The sequence below is a fragment of the Cricetulus griseus genome (assembly GCF_003668045.3).
Source record: "Cricetulus griseus strain 17A/GY chromosome 1 unlocalized genomic scaffold, alternate assembly CriGri-PICRH-1.0 chr1_1, whole genome shotgun sequence".
Taxonomy (NCBI): Eukaryota; Metazoa; Chordata; class Mammalia; order Rodentia; family Cricetidae; genus Cricetulus; species Cricetulus griseus.
The window spans coordinates 123,825,664-123,845,864 of NW_023276807.1; the positions used below are offsets into that span (position 1 = coordinate 123,825,664).

The 20,201-nt window shown below is 36.5% G+C and overlaps 1 protein-coding gene across 1 annotated transcript; it reads left to right on the plus strand.

Moving 5' to 3' along the window:
- Positions 1-1,030: 1,030 nt before the first annotated feature.
- LOC100768274 (polyubiquitin-B-like) lies at positions 1,031-9,098 on the plus strand. Its single transcript, XM_035453279.1, is given in 3 exon segments — positions 1,031-1,047; positions 8,412-8,748; positions 8,750-9,098. Coding segments are annotated over 2 exon segments (537 nt in total). The 5' UTR covers positions 1,031-1,047; position 8,412; the 3' UTR covers positions 8,951-9,098.
- Positions 9,099-20,201: the final 11,103 nt, after the last annotated feature.

Sequence of the window (20,201 nt, forward strand, 5' to 3'; positions counted from 1 at the left end):
GGAAAAAATTCTCTGTTTTTAAAATGATCTTTGTATTATCTTCTTTTAAGAGGACATTCTTAGACATTGTATGAAGGACTTAACTGAAAATCGATATTTTAAAATGGAAGACTTTGATATACTATTGTCTCTCCTGCTTTCTGTATACTAAGACTAATTTCTTTATCACATATACTTTTTAAAGACAGTTTACCTTTACTCTGCAATTGCCACTCAGAAGTTTTGTGGCTTCAATAGCCTGTGTTTCTGAATGAATTTCAGGTAAAGTGTTCTCCCTGAACTGTTCCTCTGCTGAGTTCCTTTCTAATTACAAAATGTGCATTGTATTATCTGAAAAGAATTATAGCTTTATTGGTTGGCTTTCTCTTCATTCTACTACAATTTTATTTGTGAAGGGTATGTTCAACTTTTCTTGTTGAAATTGTGAAAAATGTTAGAATCATCCTGTAATCACCTCAATTTCTAAATATTAAGGGCTGACATGAATGAACCACTAATCAATTTTCTATGAAAAGCAGCTCTCATAAGCAAACAATCTAACTGTGTTGCACAGTTTGGGTCAGAGGATGGGAAGATGCATGTGTTATCTTATTGTTGTGCTTCACCCTAAAAATAGAAGAGGAGAAATCATGGAGCTATTTTAATGCTGTTTCCTCACTTTGAAAGACATAATAAATGCAATAACCTGTCTTTAAGCAAATGTTAATTTTAGTATTGTGATGTATAAGAAGTGATTTCTATCTTTGAATAACTCAAAGATTAAAAGGGGAAAGTGACAAGAGCAAATTGGGAGCACCACAGTTGGGGGGGGGACAAGGGGGATGTATATAGGAGAAAGAGAAGGGGATAAGAGGAGGGTGGAGGAGAACTTGAGAGGTAAAGAAGTCTGAGTCTAGGGAACAATAGAAGAAAGCATGGAAAGAGATGCCGTAATAGAGAGAGCCATTATAGGTTTAAAGAGAAATCTGGTACTAGGGAAATGTACAGGGATCCTCAAGGATGACCACAACTAAGAATCTAAGCAATAGTGGAGAGGCTACATCAAAAGCCATTCCCCTTTAACAAGACTGATTACTACCCTAAAAACCATTCTTGTTCCTTCATCTAGTAGCTGATGGAATCAGAAGCAGACAATCATAGCTAAACAGTGAACTGAACTCCTGAAATCCAGTTGTAGAGAGGGAGTAGGGTTGAACAAAGGAGTCAAGACCATATGGAAGAAACTCAAAGAAACAACTGACATGACCAAATGGGAGCACATGGACCCCAGTTGTGAAACTGGGGAACCAGCATTGGAGAACCAAGCCTTCTGAGTGTGGGTGTCAATTAGGAGACTTGGAAAGTCTATGGGACCTCTGACAGTGGAAGCAGTATTTATCCATAGTGCACAAATGGACTTTGGGAGCCCCTTCCCCATGGACAGCTACTCTCTCAGTCTAGGTCCTCCCTAAATGGTATGACAGACTTTGAGATCCAACATGGAAGGCCTTGCTTTCCCAAGAGAGTGGATAAGGGGTGGGATGGGGTCATTGGGGGCATGTGATGATGGCAGGGGGAGGGAACTGGGATTGTTATGTAAAATAAGATTGTTTCTTAATTTAAAAAAATCAAAAAGGAAGTGAGATGATAAAATACATATGAATTATTATTTTCAACAGTTTCTATATTCTTATGAAAGTATCCTTTTACATAATTATAATGAAATACATCATTTCATTTTTTCCACCACTGTCAAAAGAATTTAAGCCAACAACCATGTAGATTCAATGATTCAGTTCATAAACCTATCTGATCAATGACTTTGTTTTGATGAAAAAACATCAATGAAAGTACATTACAGAGTAACAAACATTGTTTTTTTTATGAAGATTCAATTAAGCATATTCTTTAACTCTTATCCTTTGAAACTACACTTTTTAAAAGAATTTATTTCTATAGGTATAAAGTATATTAATGCATAAAGAAAGAGAATCAGGCCCAGTTTATATCCTTGTGGTCAGGACTGAAAAATTTGGCATAAGAAATCCTCAGTATATAAACTGACTCCTAAATGGTTAAAAAGAGATTAACTTCCAGACATTCCTGTATTTTAGGGTAGCTGTGTCATTGAGTTTAAGAAAATATACTACACACACAAGTGAAAACTAGCCATGAACACTCTCCATGTGGGATTGAATTATTTTCTGTTGTTTTCTTATTCCATAAGTTGTTTTTCACCCTTAGAAGCTGACAGAGCTGTGAGATTGAAGAATGTAGACTTGAGGAAAAAGAGTAGCTCAAAACCACTCACTTCAGACTAGTATATGGCATATGAAGAAAATATGGTTTGTTAGACGCTCTGTATTTTTCACATTCTTGTTACTGTTGTAAAAGCTAGTGTTTAGACTTTGGTGTGGTCTGTGTGAGTAAGAGCTTACATACTATTTTCACACTGTCAAAATAAATTAAAATATAAGGACTGTAATCGGTATCATGCCTGATAGGTGCCATTGGACTGTCATGAAGATTTGCATAGTATAAGCAGAAATCAAACTTAGAACAATAGTATTAGGTGGACATAATATAACCTTGAGAAACAAAGATAATTCAGGCAGCTAAAATTGTTCCTACTTTTGGGACTGGAGAGATGACAGCTCAGTGGTTAAGAGCACTAGCAGCACTTCCAAATGTCCTGAGTTCAGTTCCTAGCAACCACATGGTGGGTCAAAGACATCTGCAATGAGATCTGGTGCCCTCTTCTGACCTATAGTCTTACATGCAGGCATAACACTGTGTATGTAATAAACAAATCTTAAAAAAAAAAAAACATACAAAAAGACAATGTCGGGTTGTGGTGGTACACACAACATCTAGGAGTATTATACAGAGAAAACCTCTCTCTCTCTCTCTCTCTCTCTCTCTATATATATATATATATATATATATATATATATATATATATATATATTCTCTATATCCTTGGAACAGTGTGATAGGTTTCCCTCAGTAATACACCATTGAATGGGTTGTCACCCAAAGGGCACAGATATTCATCCCTAGACACTACCATTTTGAAAGGTTATAAAACTTATCTTTTGTCACTATCACTAAATCCAGGCAGTATAGGAAGCACCAGATGGTCATTGTCAAGTACACAGTCCATGTAGGCGCTTGTTGTAGTTAATTTGCCATAGTCCCTTCCCCTGGATTCAGAGTCAAAATCATAGCTAGCTACTCCTTTCTCCAAGCTCACAAAACTTGGAATCTGGGCTAAAGGGACAGAAACTCACTTGTTACTGAAATATTTCTATTAAATGGTTTGTCTGTGTCTATGGGTCCTTTGGATTTGTAGAAAACTCTGATCATCACTTAAATGAGTGACTGGCTTAGGCAGTCTTGTTTGGCCCCTGAGAATGGAACCAGTTTTTATCCCTAGTGCATGAATGTGCTTTGGGAGCCCACCCCCTATGGAGGGATACTGTCTCATCCTAGATACATGGGATAGGGTCACGCTCCTGGCCCAAATGATGTGACAGACTGATGATCCCCCACGGGAGGCCTTGTCTTACCCGAGGCTTGGATTGAGGCTAGGAAGGAGAGATGGCAAGGTGGGGAGTGAGAGGATGTAGGGGAGAGGGAATGAGGATTGTTATGGAAAATAAGATTGTTTTAAATTTAAATAAAAATTAATTTAAAAACAAAGACTGACCCTTTGAATTTGTTGACATATAATACTGGAAAAGGGCAGAACAAAAATAGAAATTGTTTATAAGCAACTTTCCTTATAGTATATCTTAACATCATAGTTAGATACAAGGCTCCTAGGCCACAATGCACTTACCATTCTCTAATTTACAGCAACACACACACACATCTCAAGAGATCCTTTGTAAGCATTATGGCCAAAATCTTTATTTCTAGGGATATATGTGACAGGTTAAAGCCTCTCTGAATGAATATATGTTTCTCTTAGTTAACTAGAATGGGGAAAGCAATAACTATTTTAAAGACATCATACAACACTTTTCTTGTTTGAGTTTGTAAATATGTATGCATTCATGTGTGGGTAGGTGTGTGTGTGTGTGTGTGTGTGTGTGTGTGTGTGTGTGTGTGTGTGTGTACTTGTGTGTACGAGGTTGTATTGCAAAGGGTATGCGATGCCTTGAAGTATCTGTGAAGGACAAAGGGAACTTCAGGAGTAGTTGCTTAGCCTCCACCTCCTTTGTTGTCCATCACTGCCTGTGCCATTCTGTTATGGGAATAAATAGGGATTTATTTGTCTCTATCTCTCATCTTGCTGTAAGGTCACTAACATTACAGATTTGATCTATTATGTTTGGCTTTATGTAGTTATTACAGATATAAAGTAAGCTCCTCATTTTCAAGTGGCAAAGATTTTATCCACAAACCCTTTTAAAGCTCCCAAATTCTGTTCTTAACTATGCATAGGCATTTCCAGCATATCCTAGTTAACAGAATTGAACTTAATAGATTATTTTCAGAATTAAATTAATTTTGAAAAAGGGAAGCACCTCCTGATTATTATAATGTCCCAAATGTGAGAAGAAAAATTTCTCGGTCATAAAACACATTGTAAATCTTAATAAAAGAGTTAATAAATGTGTTTATACATTTTCTGTTCTTAAACCACAGTGGGATTGAATAAAATATTAATAGAAAATAGAGAGATTAATTTCAAACAAATGAAGATTTAAAAAACATTCCTAAGCAGGTGCATGAGGAAAAACTTTTGCAGATAGATGGCTGAAGAGAGGTTTACAAGCCAAAAGTCAGCATGTGATGATAGAGAGACTCTTCTCAAAAGCAAACACAAAAATCCACTTAAAAATAATCATATGGATAAACAAGAATGTTTACTAGAAACTTATTAATATATATGTATATAATTTGAATAAATGAATATTAAAAAAACATAAAATTCATGTAACCCAGTGGCTCTGGAGAGATGCCCAGATATAAAAGGACTCTCTGCTGCCAAACCTAATGGGGTAAGTTTATTCCCCTTAATACACAGAATAGGAGAAGAGAACCAACTCCTGCAAGTTGTCCTCTAAAACAAGCATTCTGTGGCACCAGCACACACACATATGCATACACTGAATAAACACACATATAAATCATAGTAGGATACAGTGAAAACAATGCTTAGATGGGAATCTCCAGGATCAAATGAATTTTCTATGTGTCCATCCCAAGAACCTAAATGAGGCAAAGTAAATCAAATCCAAAGCAATTAGAAGAAAGACAGAATCAGAATTAAAGCAGATATCAATGAAATTGAAAACAGCTTCCTACAAATCTTTGAAAACAAAGCCAGCTACTTGAAAGGATCAATACAACATATAAATCTCTAGCCATGATAAGGAAAATGCAATAAGGAATTACTAACAAGTTACAAATAATATTTGTTAAATAAGTAAGAATTAAACAATTTTTATATTATAATCAAAGTAGCCTTTTTGGCAAAAGATGCTGTAACAATTAGGCATAAATAAGGAGAACCAAATAAGACATTGTGTGCACAAAATTATCTCAGATGGATTGTAGCTCTCTAATATTTTTAAAGCTTTACAACTAGAACCTTATAATCCCCTTGGGTTTGACAATATAGTTCAAAATACAACACAAGGGCACAAGGCATCAAAGAGCTGAAGGATGAAGTAGACTTTGTTAAAAATTTTAAAATATGTGTGTCCTGTGAAAGACAACATGAGCATAACAATATACAGTAACAGAAAATATTTTCAGCAGACACGTGATTAATGATTGCTATTCACAAACTATACAAAGATGACTGAAATTCAACAAGAGACTATAGAGAAATTATCTAATGACAGAACAGTATCAAGTACATCTACTTATGAAGCCAGATATGACTTTCTCTAAAATGCAAGCATCCTCATGCCATATGACTCTGTAAATATACTTCTTGGCATTACCAGATGGAATTGAAAGTATATGTTCTCCTAAAGACCTTTATTTGTAATTGCCAAAAACACTAATGTTTAAAAATATTATTTCAGTCATGTCATGAATAAATAACTTGACTCACCCTCTTGACAAATTAGGATTTATCACTTAGGTTAGGACCCTAAGGTTTGTTCTGCTTTCTTAGTAAACACAGGACCTGTTTGTGACTACAGCACCACAAAAGTAAAAATGCATTGTTTTTCCTGACATAATAATAATGCATTTAGTCACTCAAAGGTAAGAAAGAATCTCAAACACATACTAGTTTTTGTTATGGCTTAGATTTGGAAGACCTCCAGTGAAATTTTCCCTCTCCTAATGGTGATGTTTCTGAGAAGGGATAGGATGATAAAGGCTCAAACCTCATTAGAGAATTGGTCCATTGAGATCTTAGATGAAGGGGCTATTAGGAAGTGAGACCTCTCAGAGTAGGAAACTCAGGCACTGCCTTCGAAAGAACTGACTTGTCCACAGCCCTCTTGTCTTGCTCATTTCGGGCTCTGCTTTCTGGCTGTCATTGAACAGCTCCCTTCTGGCTCATGTTTTGGCACTCCACAAAATCAGAAACAGTGGGAACAAGTGAGCATGTACTGAAACCATGAAATCATGAGCCTAAATAAGCCTTTACTTAACATCAGCTTTGTCAGATACATTTTCACAATTATGGAAAATTGACTAGGTCATTAATGGAACAGTCAGTACAATCCACAGTTTCATCAGTGTGGCATTGCAGAAAAGTTAGGACTATTTTTTTAAACATTTATTTATTTTACTCATGTGGTGTGTGTGTGTGTGTGTGTGTGTGTGTGTGTGTGTGTGTGTGTGTGTGTGTGTGTTTGGTGTCCAGGAATAGGAATACATGCTATGACTTGTATGTGGAAGTCAGAAGACAATTTTGGAATCAATTCTCACTTCTAATTCTTCTTTAATTTTAGGGATCAAACTGAATTCATGTAGTTTAATAAGCATGCAGCTTTGTTCTGTGATCCATGGTAGCAGTACAAAACTTAGAATACTTGATAAAGATGAAGACAATTAGTAGCCACTCTGGTTGTAAAAAAATTACAGGTGTATATGCAAACCACATAGGCATCTTAGGGTAGGGATATATTCTGGTTTATGTATATATATTTGTCTACTCTACAAGACATATAACACAACAAGTGCAATTTGAACTTCCGATTGTGATTCATATGACTGTGTATGTTTAGCAGTCTAACAAAGACTTACTTGGGTGGACGATGTTATCAATGGGGATGGTATACATGAATGTAGATAGGAGTTCTATAAGAGCATGTACCATGAGCATGTTCCCTGAAGCATAACCATGTTAGCATGAGTTATATATCTGAAGGAAACCTTAAAACTTCTTAATTTTTCTGGGAACTTAAAGCTTCTTAATAATAAAATCTCGGAAAAGAATAGAAAATTAAAGTAGTAATTGGTACTAATGTGTGGATTTTTAGAGTGGATATTTTTATATGCTGGGCTGATTCTGAAAGGATCATGTACATAAATCCTTCAGCAAACATCTTTTCACTTATAACTTATTCTTGTGCCTGTAGAGCCCTTTGGTCATTCTAATAAATTGAACTCCACTTTACAAATTGCTGAAGATTCTTACAAGCTTGTTAAATTGAGTTATAAATAAAACCTGCTCTTGTGACACACACACCAGAGAGTGTTAAAACTCACTTCTTTCTGTGATATCCCTTATTTCTCAGTAATGCTGAGCACAAGACTATTTAGTGTCTGTACTGCACACAGTGTGTCATATTAAGTAGGTTTTTTTCCATTCTCTGAGCATGTATTCAAATGAAGATGAGAAACTATTTGTGAAGTTATGATGATGCTATGAGAAAACCTATACCATGAGCATGTACGCTGAAAACACAACCATGTGATCATGAGTTATATATCTGACCTCAGTGCTTTGCTTCTCTTCCCCTTCTTCATATATAATTCCACTTGAAGATAGCACTCTGTCAGTCATTTTCAGTCAATTAAATGTTAATGCCTGCTTGGTTCCCTAAGTCTGGTAGTCCATTTCAGTTAGGGCGCATTAATTAAGAACTATATTCATTTAAAAAATACACAAACCACAGGGGTGTCTACTCTAATTCTGTGGCTTACTTTAGGCTATGTTCTATGCCAAACTTCAAGGTATATTTTGAGCTTCTTGGATAAAAATATATCCATTAAGCATTTCTATTCATTCTGCAATTTTGCCCAGCCTATGCACCTTCTATTGGTGTGTAGTCTAGTAAAGAGTTTTAAAATGGAAAACTGAGTCGGAGCAGAAGCACATATTACAATGATGGAGTACAAAATAAGTAAGCAACCACAAAAAATAATATGGAAGAAATGCTTCCTATGTGTTCCATCTGAGACCCGAGTTCAGTTGCTGCTTCTCTGTGAGGACTGCTGCCGCCACAACTGACAATGCAGATCTTCCTGAAAACCTTAACTGGTAAGATCATCAACCTAGAGGTCGAGCCCAGTGACACCATTGAGAGTGTCAAGGCAAAGATCCAGGACAAGGAGGGCATCCCCCCTGACCAGCAGAGGCTGATCTTTGCTGGAAAGCAGCTGGAAGATGGCTGCACCCAGTCCGACTACAATATCCAGAAGGAGTCCACCCTGCACCTGGTCCTCCGCCTCAGGGTTGGGATGCAGATCTTTGTGAAGACCCTGACCGGTAAGACCATCACCCTGGAGGTCGAGCCCAGGGACACCATTGAGAATGTCAAGGCAAAGATCTAGGACAAGGAGGGCATACCCCCCTGACCAGCTGAGGCTAATCTTTGCCGGTAAGCAGCTGGAAGATGGCCGCACCCTGTCCGACTACAACATCCAGGAGTCCACCCGGCACCTGGTCCTCTGCCTCAGGTGTGGGTTGCAGATCTTTGTGAAGACCCTAGCAGGCAAGACCATCACCCTGGAGGTAGAGCCCAGTAACACCACCAAGAAAGTCAAATAGGAAGATGGACGCACCTTTCTCACTACACTGTCTAGAAAGAGCACACCTTGTGCTTGTTCTTGGGCTTGAGGGGAGGTGTTTTAATTTACCCCATCTTTTAAGTTGTTAACAAGTTTCATTGCACTTTGAATAAAGTTCTTGCATCCACCCCCAAAAAGAGAAATGCTTCCTATGTATATTATTGCATGATAAGGCAGAACATAAGTTTATGTACCTCAGTTAGTAGTGATTCTCCTTTTGTTGTTTTTTGTTAATCTTTCTTCTATTGTTTTTCTGAACAGATACAAATGAAAATTCATTTACAAAACTGTGCAAACAAAGATGTAATAATGGAGAAATTGACCTTCCTATGACATGAATATCTTTACAGAGAAGATTCATATCTGTATCTTAGTAATAACTGGTTGCTAGAATTAAAAGTTTTCCTGCAAAGGTAATGAAATTTATTGTCATTTGTGTCTTAGCTGGTAACATGTTATCGTGTCCATTGTAGGCTCACACAGGATTTTCATTTGTATCTATGCAGTTTTAAAAGTGCTGAAAATGTAGAAACCATAATAAATTTAACTTTATTAATTGCTATTTGTGTGTGTGTGTGTGTGTGTGTTTCCCTGTGTGTGTGTGTGTGTGTGTGTGTGTGTGTGTGTGTGTGTGTGTATGTGTGTGTTTGTGTGTTTGTGTGTGAGTGTGAGGTTGGGTGTTTGATTGCTATGGCATGCATGCAAACATCAGAGAGCAATTAGAAGAATTGCTTCTCTCCTTCCACCTTTACATGTGTTCCAGAGATGGAACTCATGTCATTAGCCTTGTGTATTAATCATGTCTATTTATTTCAATCTGCATGTAACCAGATTCAAAGCCAGAAAAAGATGCTAAGTCAAGTTTCTCCTAAACTCTAGAGGATAATTAAACATCATAGTTCTTGACACCAAAGTTAATTGCTGCCAAAATTCAATTGGGACAAAACACAGTTCACACAACAATGTGAGCATGGGCAATGTCATAATGTCAGCTTCATGAGTCACTGTTTCTTAGCCTGTTACTGGATAATTATTTCCATGATTTTCAAGGAACTCAAATGTACCCTTTGCCCTTCAGCAGCACTCTTCCGGGTGGCTCCTGAAATCATGAGTTACAACCAGCAATATGAACTTTATTGTTTGATTTTTTTCCGTTTATCTGTGGTCATTGTTTATTGTATAATTCTTAATTATGAATGAATGTTTTAGTTCAGGTAGATGCACTATTACCTATAAAATCTTGACTATGTATTACCAAGGTTTAATTAAAAGCTTTACAAATAAAGCAGATATTATTGGTACTTGACAATACTTTTTTCTTGTTCAAGACACAAACTATTCTGAGACAGACATTAAAAGTCTGTTCTTCATTAAAAATGTAAAAACCATATTAAAATCTAGGACATGTTTATACAAATACCATACTGGAGTTTTAATTAGCCATGTAACATGAGTAGCTGTGTTCAAGGTTTCTCAATTTGGAATTGAACTTGAGTATTTTATAATAGATTTAAAATGGAAGAGAGATGTCAAAGAAGTGTTTCACTGTTACCAAACTGAAGAGAAAAAAAGTTAACAACTCTATCACCAAAAGCTTATGATTTCCACCACTACTGGCACACCCAAACAGTCATCTAGCTCTTTATTACTACTAAGATAGTCAGCCTTACTACTAATATAGTCAACCATTAATACTGTTTTCTTCTCACTAACTTTCCTCCTTTTAAAAACTTCTTACTGTACTTTAAAGGAGAAAAAAATAGTGAATTTGAAAATTCTGATATCTAAGTTTCAAGTAATGTAGAATCACTTCCTTTGTAAAATAAGTAACACATTATAGCTATAATAACAGCAGTTATTATAGAAAGAATTCCATACTGTAAGTTGATATTACAGTATCATGTCAAGTATTGCTTATAGTGGTAGGAAACAGAATTTGAATTTTATGTATAGGAATATACATAAAACTTCTGTCATATTAAAAATGCACTCTTTGGGTTCTCCTGCTGTTGTATGGGCTTGGATTTTGTGGGCTAACACAATAAAAACAGATCAAGAGCCTGCAGATCGGTAAATGTTTTGAAACACTAATATCACCACCTAATGTAATTCAGCATGTCCCATTAATTATAGTTATAGTTGTCCATTATTTCTGTTGCTGTTTGGATTTTCCTTTGAAATTTACATCCACAAAGCATCTCCTAGCAGCATGCACCACACAAAATCCTTCATACTCATTCCTTATAGTGTCACTGGTTGTGTTCTTTCCTCCTGCTCCAAACTGTGTTGTCCCCAATTCATTTGAAACTTTTAAGTTTATTCGTCTTAATGACTGGGCAGCTTATGAAGTGTATGCCATTAAGTGTAACTATGCGGGATTTCTCCTAGCATCTTTCTGTGTTAGTATTAGTTTATCTCTTGTTTTCCACAGTAAGGGAATACATTTTCTGCTCTGAGTTTTCAGTAGTTTCATCAATATGAGAAATTTAAATATTTATCATTGTATTAGCATTTTCAGCCCTGCTGTATTTTATGTGGCTGGTTTTGGTGTGTGCTACTTGCTTAGGATTTTGATTCCTTTTGATCTTTTAGACCCCTTTTAGTCTGAAGGCCTTTATTTTTATTAATTTAGTGGTTCTGCCTGAAAACCTTGAATTAAATTAGCTAATGAAAAATTAAAATAAAAATGGTACAAAAACATAAATGCTTTGATTTCTACATCTGGTTGAATGGGGCTAGGGGGCAGATTTGATCGCTTCACATTAGCCAAAGCATGATGTACTTTGTGTCTCTTCAGATAAGCATAATTTCATTTGCAGCATTTCACTCGTGTTGATGTAGAAAAGCTTCTATTTGTCTGATTTATAAAGTGTTTAGCCAATGGGGGTTATGAAATATATACATTTTCTCATTCAGTTTCTCAATATTTTAGGGTCATTATGTTATACTGTCTTAAGCTCACTATATATGGTAAATTTCAGAAAATAATATCTGATAAATACAGTGAGGATAGATAATGTCTTAACCTTCTGCTGTCTATGAAAACATAGCAATGAAATATTAGGAATACTTTTTCTCACACATTCTTTTCCTTTCCTCATTAAATTGACCTCATAGTGATCTTAACTCCAAGGTACCAACCATAGAAAACCAAGAAAAGAAAACCTTCCTGTTGGTAAAATGTAGGCCATTTTACTATATACACTTTACCTATCATCTGTCTTGCAGTCATGTTTGGTAACCACATTAACTTCAATGCTCTTGTTTGTAAGAAGAAAATAAGTAAAAGCAAACCAAATCAAATGCTAATATATCAGCATTTTGAAATGTCATTTCTGGAAGCCATTCTCTGCCTAATGCTGTACTTTGGGAAGTGACATTTTAATACGACAATGACAACAACAAAAAAGACAAAAAGCAATATAAATCCCTTGTAGAGGGAATATGGGTAGTGTGCAAAAAGAAAATTTCTGCAGATAACCTTGAAATTTTAATATACAGACAAGATGCCAGCTGCCAATGTCTTTTCACTAGAGTTTGCAATATCAATTAATTTTAGATGTCATTGCACTTCTTGTGACAGAGGCAGCATAAAGCAGCTGTATACCTTTACTCAGCAATAAGTTATAGCCAAAATAGACATGTGTTTCTATGAATATAGAAATTTTATGTAGTGAATCAAATTAATCCTAAATTTTGTATCAGCAGCAGGTTTATATATTAACAAAAAAAGAGTTCAGTATTCTCTAATTTCTTGAAAAGGACATATACTGAACGTATGCTGTTAAGTTTTTCCTTACAGATAATTTAAACAGTAACTCTACCTAACATATGCATGTATGTTGATAGTGCCTTAAGTAATTCTTTAGTGTGGTATTTCTCTTCTCAATAATCTTTAAAATATGCTTGAATAGAAATTATTGTTTAGTTTCTCAAAGCACATGCTAGAATCTATGAACAAAGAAGCAAATTCTAATGCATTTGATTGATACTAGAGAGGTTTAAGCTGTATAAATATATCTAGTAAGTGAAGTGGGCTATGATTTTGTTCTTAGCTTTTACTTAGAGGAAAAGACAGCTCTGCAGGCAGCATGTGTTCAGTAAAACCTAGATTGTAGAAAAAAGGAATAGTATTACAATTATTTAAATGATCGTATTGTTTTAACTCAGCACTAATGGTTCTGAGCAAAGAAATCAACACTACAGAATATTTTCCTATCACTTTAAAAGTATTTATACATGGGCACACACCCACACACACACCCACACACACACACACAATTCTGTTTCACTTTATTTTCTAGAGTACTTAAAATCTTTATCATTAAGTTTTCCTCTTGATACTTCTAGGCTTTGGGACAATGTTTATTTTGCAGCTTGTGTACTTGTAGCAATAAATTCACAAACTTTACCCTTATGCCCTTAATTATTATGTTGATCAAATAGCAGAGCCAAATCCTCACTGGAATCTCATTACTGAAAAACAAACAAAACAGGAAAATCCATAACAGAGAAACAAGACAACAATGGAGGACACACAATTTCCCAATTCTAACTATGTATAACATTAACAGAGAAATGCCACAACCTCTTTTCTGAAGCTATATTTTTTTAAACAGAAAACTCCTAAGGAGGGCAAGTATTTATGTAACAAAATAGTCTTTGTATTTATCCTTTTTGCATAATATTAACAGAAATCATTTTAGTTAGATAAGTGATTCCAAATGTTAGTTTTCAAATTTTACTTCCGTAATTTAAACAAGAGGCATTTTTCATGTAATCATTCTAAGGGTTATCTCAACATGAAGAAAGACTTTGAGCTATCTATGCAATGTTTGTGATCCTAAATAATCTATAGGTATCAAGACTATAGCAAACATATGAGAAGTGTCAAAATTAATGCTCATCAAAGGCAACTGCTTGGGAAGACAGCATAACAACCAACCATAGTTCTATGGTTTCTCCATGTTGACAAGTCTATGATGTGATTCATAAACCTGTGTCTCCACAGGGTAGAAGTTATGAACAGTCTCCTAAAAAAACAAATAAACAAACAACAAAAAACCCTTCCACTCTAATTTCTCTTCCTATCCCACCAAGGGTTTTAGAGGTACTTTAAAACATAGATCAAAAGCAGTATCTGCTTTGTATCCATTTTGCAAATATATTTTCATTAAAACTTGGTAAGCCTTCTCCTCCTGTGCACTGTCCTTCAGTTCAAGACCTGAGACAGGAAACATATAAGAATCTTCTGACAGACCGAAGCCTATTTATCCCTTTACAGAAAAGTTACTAATGCCTGGATTTGACAATAAAAACAAAATAAATGGAAATTTTTTCTTTTTATCTATGAAAGTGTTTAAGATCACTAACCTTGATAGTCAAATTGATTTGAGGTGGAATGAAGTAAAAGGCACACTTCTGGACAAGCCTGTAAGAGTATTTCCTAGATGCATTGCCTTAGAAATGAAAATCTTCCTTCAGAATGGGTAGCACCTACACTTGCTGGCCCAGATATTTGGATGTTCACAGGGAAAGCTGCTGTTGTTTGCTTTTCTATATTTATCCCTTAGTTCTGAATCAATCTTCTCTGCTGTTGACATTGACACTGATGCTCCTATCCTTTGCTAATATTTGAAATCCAGTTCTTTCAGCCTTCACAAATAGGCTGAAGACTGCTAATTTTCTAGTGACCCTCCTTTCTGTCAGTTTCCAAGCTCCTAAATTGAACAGCTACTGGGTTCTCAGGCTCTCTCTAGTGATCAGACTGTCATTGCTGGACTACTTAGCTTGAACTCTTTAAACCAGTCTACTTAATGCTTTTTTTTTTTTAAAGAAATATGTCTGTTCCTAGAAAGAGCACCAATCAAAGCAATAATACTTGTGAAAGATTTTTTACCCAGTAATTGTAAATTAAATGTTCCTTCCATTTGAATGTAAATCTTGTTTGGTCACATCACTTTCCTGTGATTCACTCTTACTTAAACAGAAGTCCAATGCAAGAGCAACCAAATACTTATTCATATTATGAATTAATATAAGGATGGGATAGTGTTCACTGTATGAGTAGAGATGCAGCTGAGTGGAAAGCAATCAGGAATTCAGTATCTTTTAAATACATAAACTCTGAGAATATTAGCATGATAAACAGTTATAGCTATATGTAGTAATTAATGAATACTTTCTTTTTTAACCATAGAGTTTATTGAAGGTGGGGAGAGTAAGAGGTGGAGAAGGGAGAGATGCAGGAAGAGAGGGGTGAGGGGCAAGACAGTGAGATGAGCAAGAGAGGAAGAGGGTAAGAGAGGGGGAAGGGGGCAAAGAGAAAGGGGCGAACACATGGATGTGCTCACTTAAAAAGGAAAACTTGCACATGAATACTGAGTGCTTATGTAGCCATGATGTCGCCACACAACACATGGCCCTTTGATCTGCCTAAGTATCTGCATGGATGCAGATCTACATGTCCCACCCATTGTCAGGAGGTAGGGGCAGCATGATACCAGGTTTCAAAAATCACACCTCTTTATATTATTAAAAAGATGGTTGAATTAGGCATGGCAGGTTAGGGAATAAGGGCGTTAATTCTCAAGATTTCTTTTTGCTGACCTAGTGGATGTTGTGTATCATGGTGTAGCTGGTTCTTCCTTCACAGACCAGGCTGCATGGAACTCTCTGGTGCCTCATAGACTTGTTTGTGTGGGTCCAATTCAGAACCCTGGAAGTTACAAGAATCTGTTGGCCCAAGCAATGTGGAGAAAGTTGATTCCACTGTCCTCTTGTCCACAGACTAAAGACTCCTTTGCAGCAGTTGAGGTGAAAGGCAGGGTTTCCCAGTGGCTAGCATTGCCACTTTTGTGGGTTGAGTTTCTTCAGTGCCCACCAGTCTTGGAGGAAATGGGGTGGGACCAGCAGCTGGCCTGTCTCTAAGACATGGCTGTAGTGGATGGAAGAATCCAGAGATCCTTAGTTGGAAAAGTTACTGAGTTGAGTTGAAGGTTACAGGGACCCAGCATATCTCAAGACAGCCACAGATAGGAGGAAATGCCAGGAAAACCTCTGGGGTTTCAGCACCAAAATGTTTTTTTGTTGTTGTTGTTTAAAATAAAAAGGCATGCTAAGCATGAGCATGGACTTTGGGAGCCAATTCCACATAGAGGGATACTCCCTGAGCCAAGACACACTGGGGAGGACCTAGGCCCTAGACCAAAGGATATGACAGACTCTGAAGACCCCCTATGGAAGGCCTCACTCCCCCTGGGGAGCAGAAAGGGTTATGGGATAGATAGGGTGTTAGTTGAAGGGGGCAGGGGAGAGGGGGGGAAGAGGGAACAGGGATTGACATGTGAAACAATATTGTTTCTAATTTAAATTAAAAAAAATGGAGAAAAAAAGGGCATGTTAGATAGAACTGGCACAATGGAACATGAACCAAGAGATACATTAACCACAGAGTTTATTGCAGGTGGGGAGAGCAAGAAGGGGAGAAGATAAAGAGACAAAGGGAGAGAGAGAGGAGGAAGAGAGGAAGAGGATAAGAGGAAGGGGAAGGGAGCAAAGAGGAAGGGCTTAATGGACATTTTCTCCAAGACACAAAACACACTGACATGTAGTAGTTACCCCTCAAATCTCTAGTTATTACTATTGTAAGTTAAGAGATCTTTGTCTTACATTTGCTCTCAGTGATACTCTCAATCTTTGGCTTTTCCACACTTCATCAGTTACACCATGCATTCCTTAAATGTTTCTGTCCATTTTAGACTTACTGCTTAATTCACAAATGAAACATAGAAGAGATGCAGATTTATCCTGAAACATGAAAACTGTTAAGGTTTCTCAACAAAATGGATACTTACAGAGTAATGAGGAGAATCCCTCAGTGAGTTGAGTGCACATTTTTGAACACTCTTCAGTGTAAAGTATTTTAGATAGAAAAAAAATCATATTCTTACACTCTAAAATGTTGTTGTTGCTGGAGTTGCCTTATATAATTTTTTCCCTTGAATGTAAAGAGAAACTGAATTGGATATGACTTTAGTTTACATACAAATGGATATACACTGTACATATACATGAATATATGGTATTGTCAGGTATTTAGAAATATCTATGCCTCTTACAAGCATTCATAGTATCCTATACTTAAACTTGTAACATATGAATAGAAGAGCCACAGGTCAGTAAAAGAGAAACAATGTTGGCACTATCCAAGGACATCTATTCTGGACATTTTTTTTCTAATAATCACATGAATAAAATATCAAGTAAAAATGTAACTCTAATTAATGTCTCATGACATACAGAACCACAATTTCAATTGTTTTCCAATCTTTTTGTTTCAAGTGGAATCTATCATCAAAGTAGGGTCGCAAGCTTGAACCTCTATTGTTTGCTATCATCAACAAAATAAAATTTGAGCATCCTGAAACCAAGCAGTTGTGTTAATTGCTCCACATCAGTAGTTGTCAACCTATGGATTGTGACTCCTTTGGGGGTCACAGGACCCTTTCACAGGAGACATCCAAGACCATGGGAAATACAGGTATTTACATTAAGATTCATAACAGTATAAAAAGTATAGCTATGAAGTAGCAATGAATATAATTTTATGGTTGGGGATTACCACAACATGAAGAACTGTATTAAAGGGTCACAGAATTAGGAAGGTCAAGACACACTGCTCTGCATCTATCTTGGCACACTGTATTCCTAAGCACTGTTATGAGCTGCAATTTATAAATTCTACAGTGAGATGTTCTCAGCAAGCACTGTGTCTGCAGCTACACATGTTCAAAATCCCATTGTTCAGTAAACAACTTCCTGGAACTAATTAGAAGAGGCATGTGTCTATCCTATCACAGAGGATGTGCTATATTGCTCACTTTCTGGAAAATGTCATGATCTACAGTTCCATACCTATATGTCGTGTTCTTTTTATTATTAGTTAGATTTTGTCCTACGGAAAAAAAGCCATGCCTCATTCTCAAATGTTATTTCTGTTCAGCTGCCAACATAAACTTGAGACTCAGGAAATTATTTTTGTTAGTTCTGCTGATAAAATATTCAGGAATGCTGCAGACTTTAGGTACAAATCCATATTAAATCTACCTTTACTGAATTTGTTTTAAAAGGATGAAGTGGTGCATACAAAATGCAGGATTGTGGACTCCAAATAATCCAACTCATGTCAAAACTAAACAAATCATCTACCAAGGTTTCAGAATAACAATAACAGTAATTGCCTGCCCAAAAAGCAGCATCTATACCAACCTGTGAACAAAATTCTTCCAAGAGCACATTAGCATTCAAGAAGCAACCTTGCAAGGTGTAGTTTCTGCTTATTCTTAGTTCCCAGATTTATACAAATTCTTTGATAACCCAATGTATCAATCTGAGATATGGCTTTATTAACTAAGGAGCTTCCAGATTAAGAAATGCTAGGTTGCCAACTTTCCAATCTCTCCTAATCTTTCAGTTATCACTGTGAACTTTTATCCTGAATTGAACACAGGAATGTTGGGGCTGATGGAGGTAAACATCTGTTGGCTACCCATTTCATAATGGAGAATCTCAGTGCAGAGATCACAAAGGTGCACTGTTATAAATATCCCCCTTCAGCACCTGGTGCCAACAGATTAAAGTCATGGTGACAGAAGAATAAAAGTTCGAGAAATAGTATTAGTAGTAAAGTGAAATGTGATGTCTACTTTGGGCCACTCCTTTTTTTCATATTTCTTTTTTTTTAGTAAAAATTTTAATTTAGTTATAAAACAATCTAATTTTGCATGTCAATCCCAGTTTCCTTTTCCTCCCCTTAGCCCTAGCCACAAAGGACCACCTATGTCATCCCCTTTCAGCACCCCAGGGAGGTTGAGGCCTTTCATGGGGGATTCTAAATCTGTCATCATTTGGAGCAGGGCCTAGACCCTTCCCCATGTGTCTAGGCTGAGAGAGCATCCCTCTTTGTGGAATGGGCTCCCAAAGTCTAATCATTTAATAAGGATAAATAGGCCCTATACATTAACCAGACCTCCAAACTGATATCCTCATTCAGGGTGTCTGGAACAGTCCTATGCTGGTTTCCCAGCCATCAGTCTGGGGCCCATGAACTCCCCCTTATTCAGGTCAGCTGTTTCTGTGGGTTTCTCTAGCCTAGTCTTGACCCCTTTGCTTATCACTCCTCCCTCTCTGCAACTGGATTTCAGAGTATATCTCAGTGTTTAGCTGTGGGTGTCTGCTTCTGCTTTCATCAGCTACTAGATGAAGGCTATAGGATGGCATATAAGTTAGTCATCAATCTCATCATCAGAGAAGGGCATTTAAGGTAGCTTCTTAACTATTGCTTAGATTGTTAGTTGGGGTCAACCTTGTGGATATCTGGACATTTTCCAGGTGGCAGATTTCTCTTTAAACCTATAAGGGCTCCCTATATTATGGTATCTCTTTTCTTGCTCTCTGATGTCCTTCTTTCCCCTCCTCCCCTTCTCTTTCTCCTAACTCCCTCTCCCCTCCACCATGCTCTCAATTAACTCAGGAGATCTTGTCCCTTTGTTTGTCTTTCTCTGGGGGACCATATATGTCTCTCTTAGAGTCCTCCTTGTATCATAGCTTCTCTGGAGGTGTGGATTGTAGGCTGGTAATCCTTTGTCCTATGTCTAACATCCATATATGAGTGAGTACATACCATGTTTGTCTTTTTGTGACTGTGTTACCTCACTCAGGATGGTTTCTGCTAGTTCCATCCATTTGGCTGCAAATTTCAAGATACCATTTTTTTCCTCACTGAGTAGTAGTCCATTGTGTAAATGTTTCGGGCAGGAGAAAATCTAGTGACCTCTGGTGTTGTAGAGTTGTGTTTATGCTTAATGCTCATATCAACTGACATTTGTATTTTATTTCAGCTTAAATAATTGGCTGGAAATGTAGTCATTAAAATCTGAAGATTTTTTTTGCTTACTAAGAACAATACTTAATGCAGCTGTGTTACCCAAATTTTTGAAAATAATAACATTTTTATCTACTGTTAATGCTGACATTTCAAAATATGGACAGTGCATGGATAATACTGATTCGATAAACATCAGAAATATTGAAGTGTGCAACCCTCTTTTATATATGAAAACTCCAGGTGTTTTAAAAAGAATTTTCTATGTTTTCATCTTGACATTTTAAAACATAGGGACTATGAATGGATATGTCGAAGCTTGTGGTCATTCTTCTAATTATCCCCA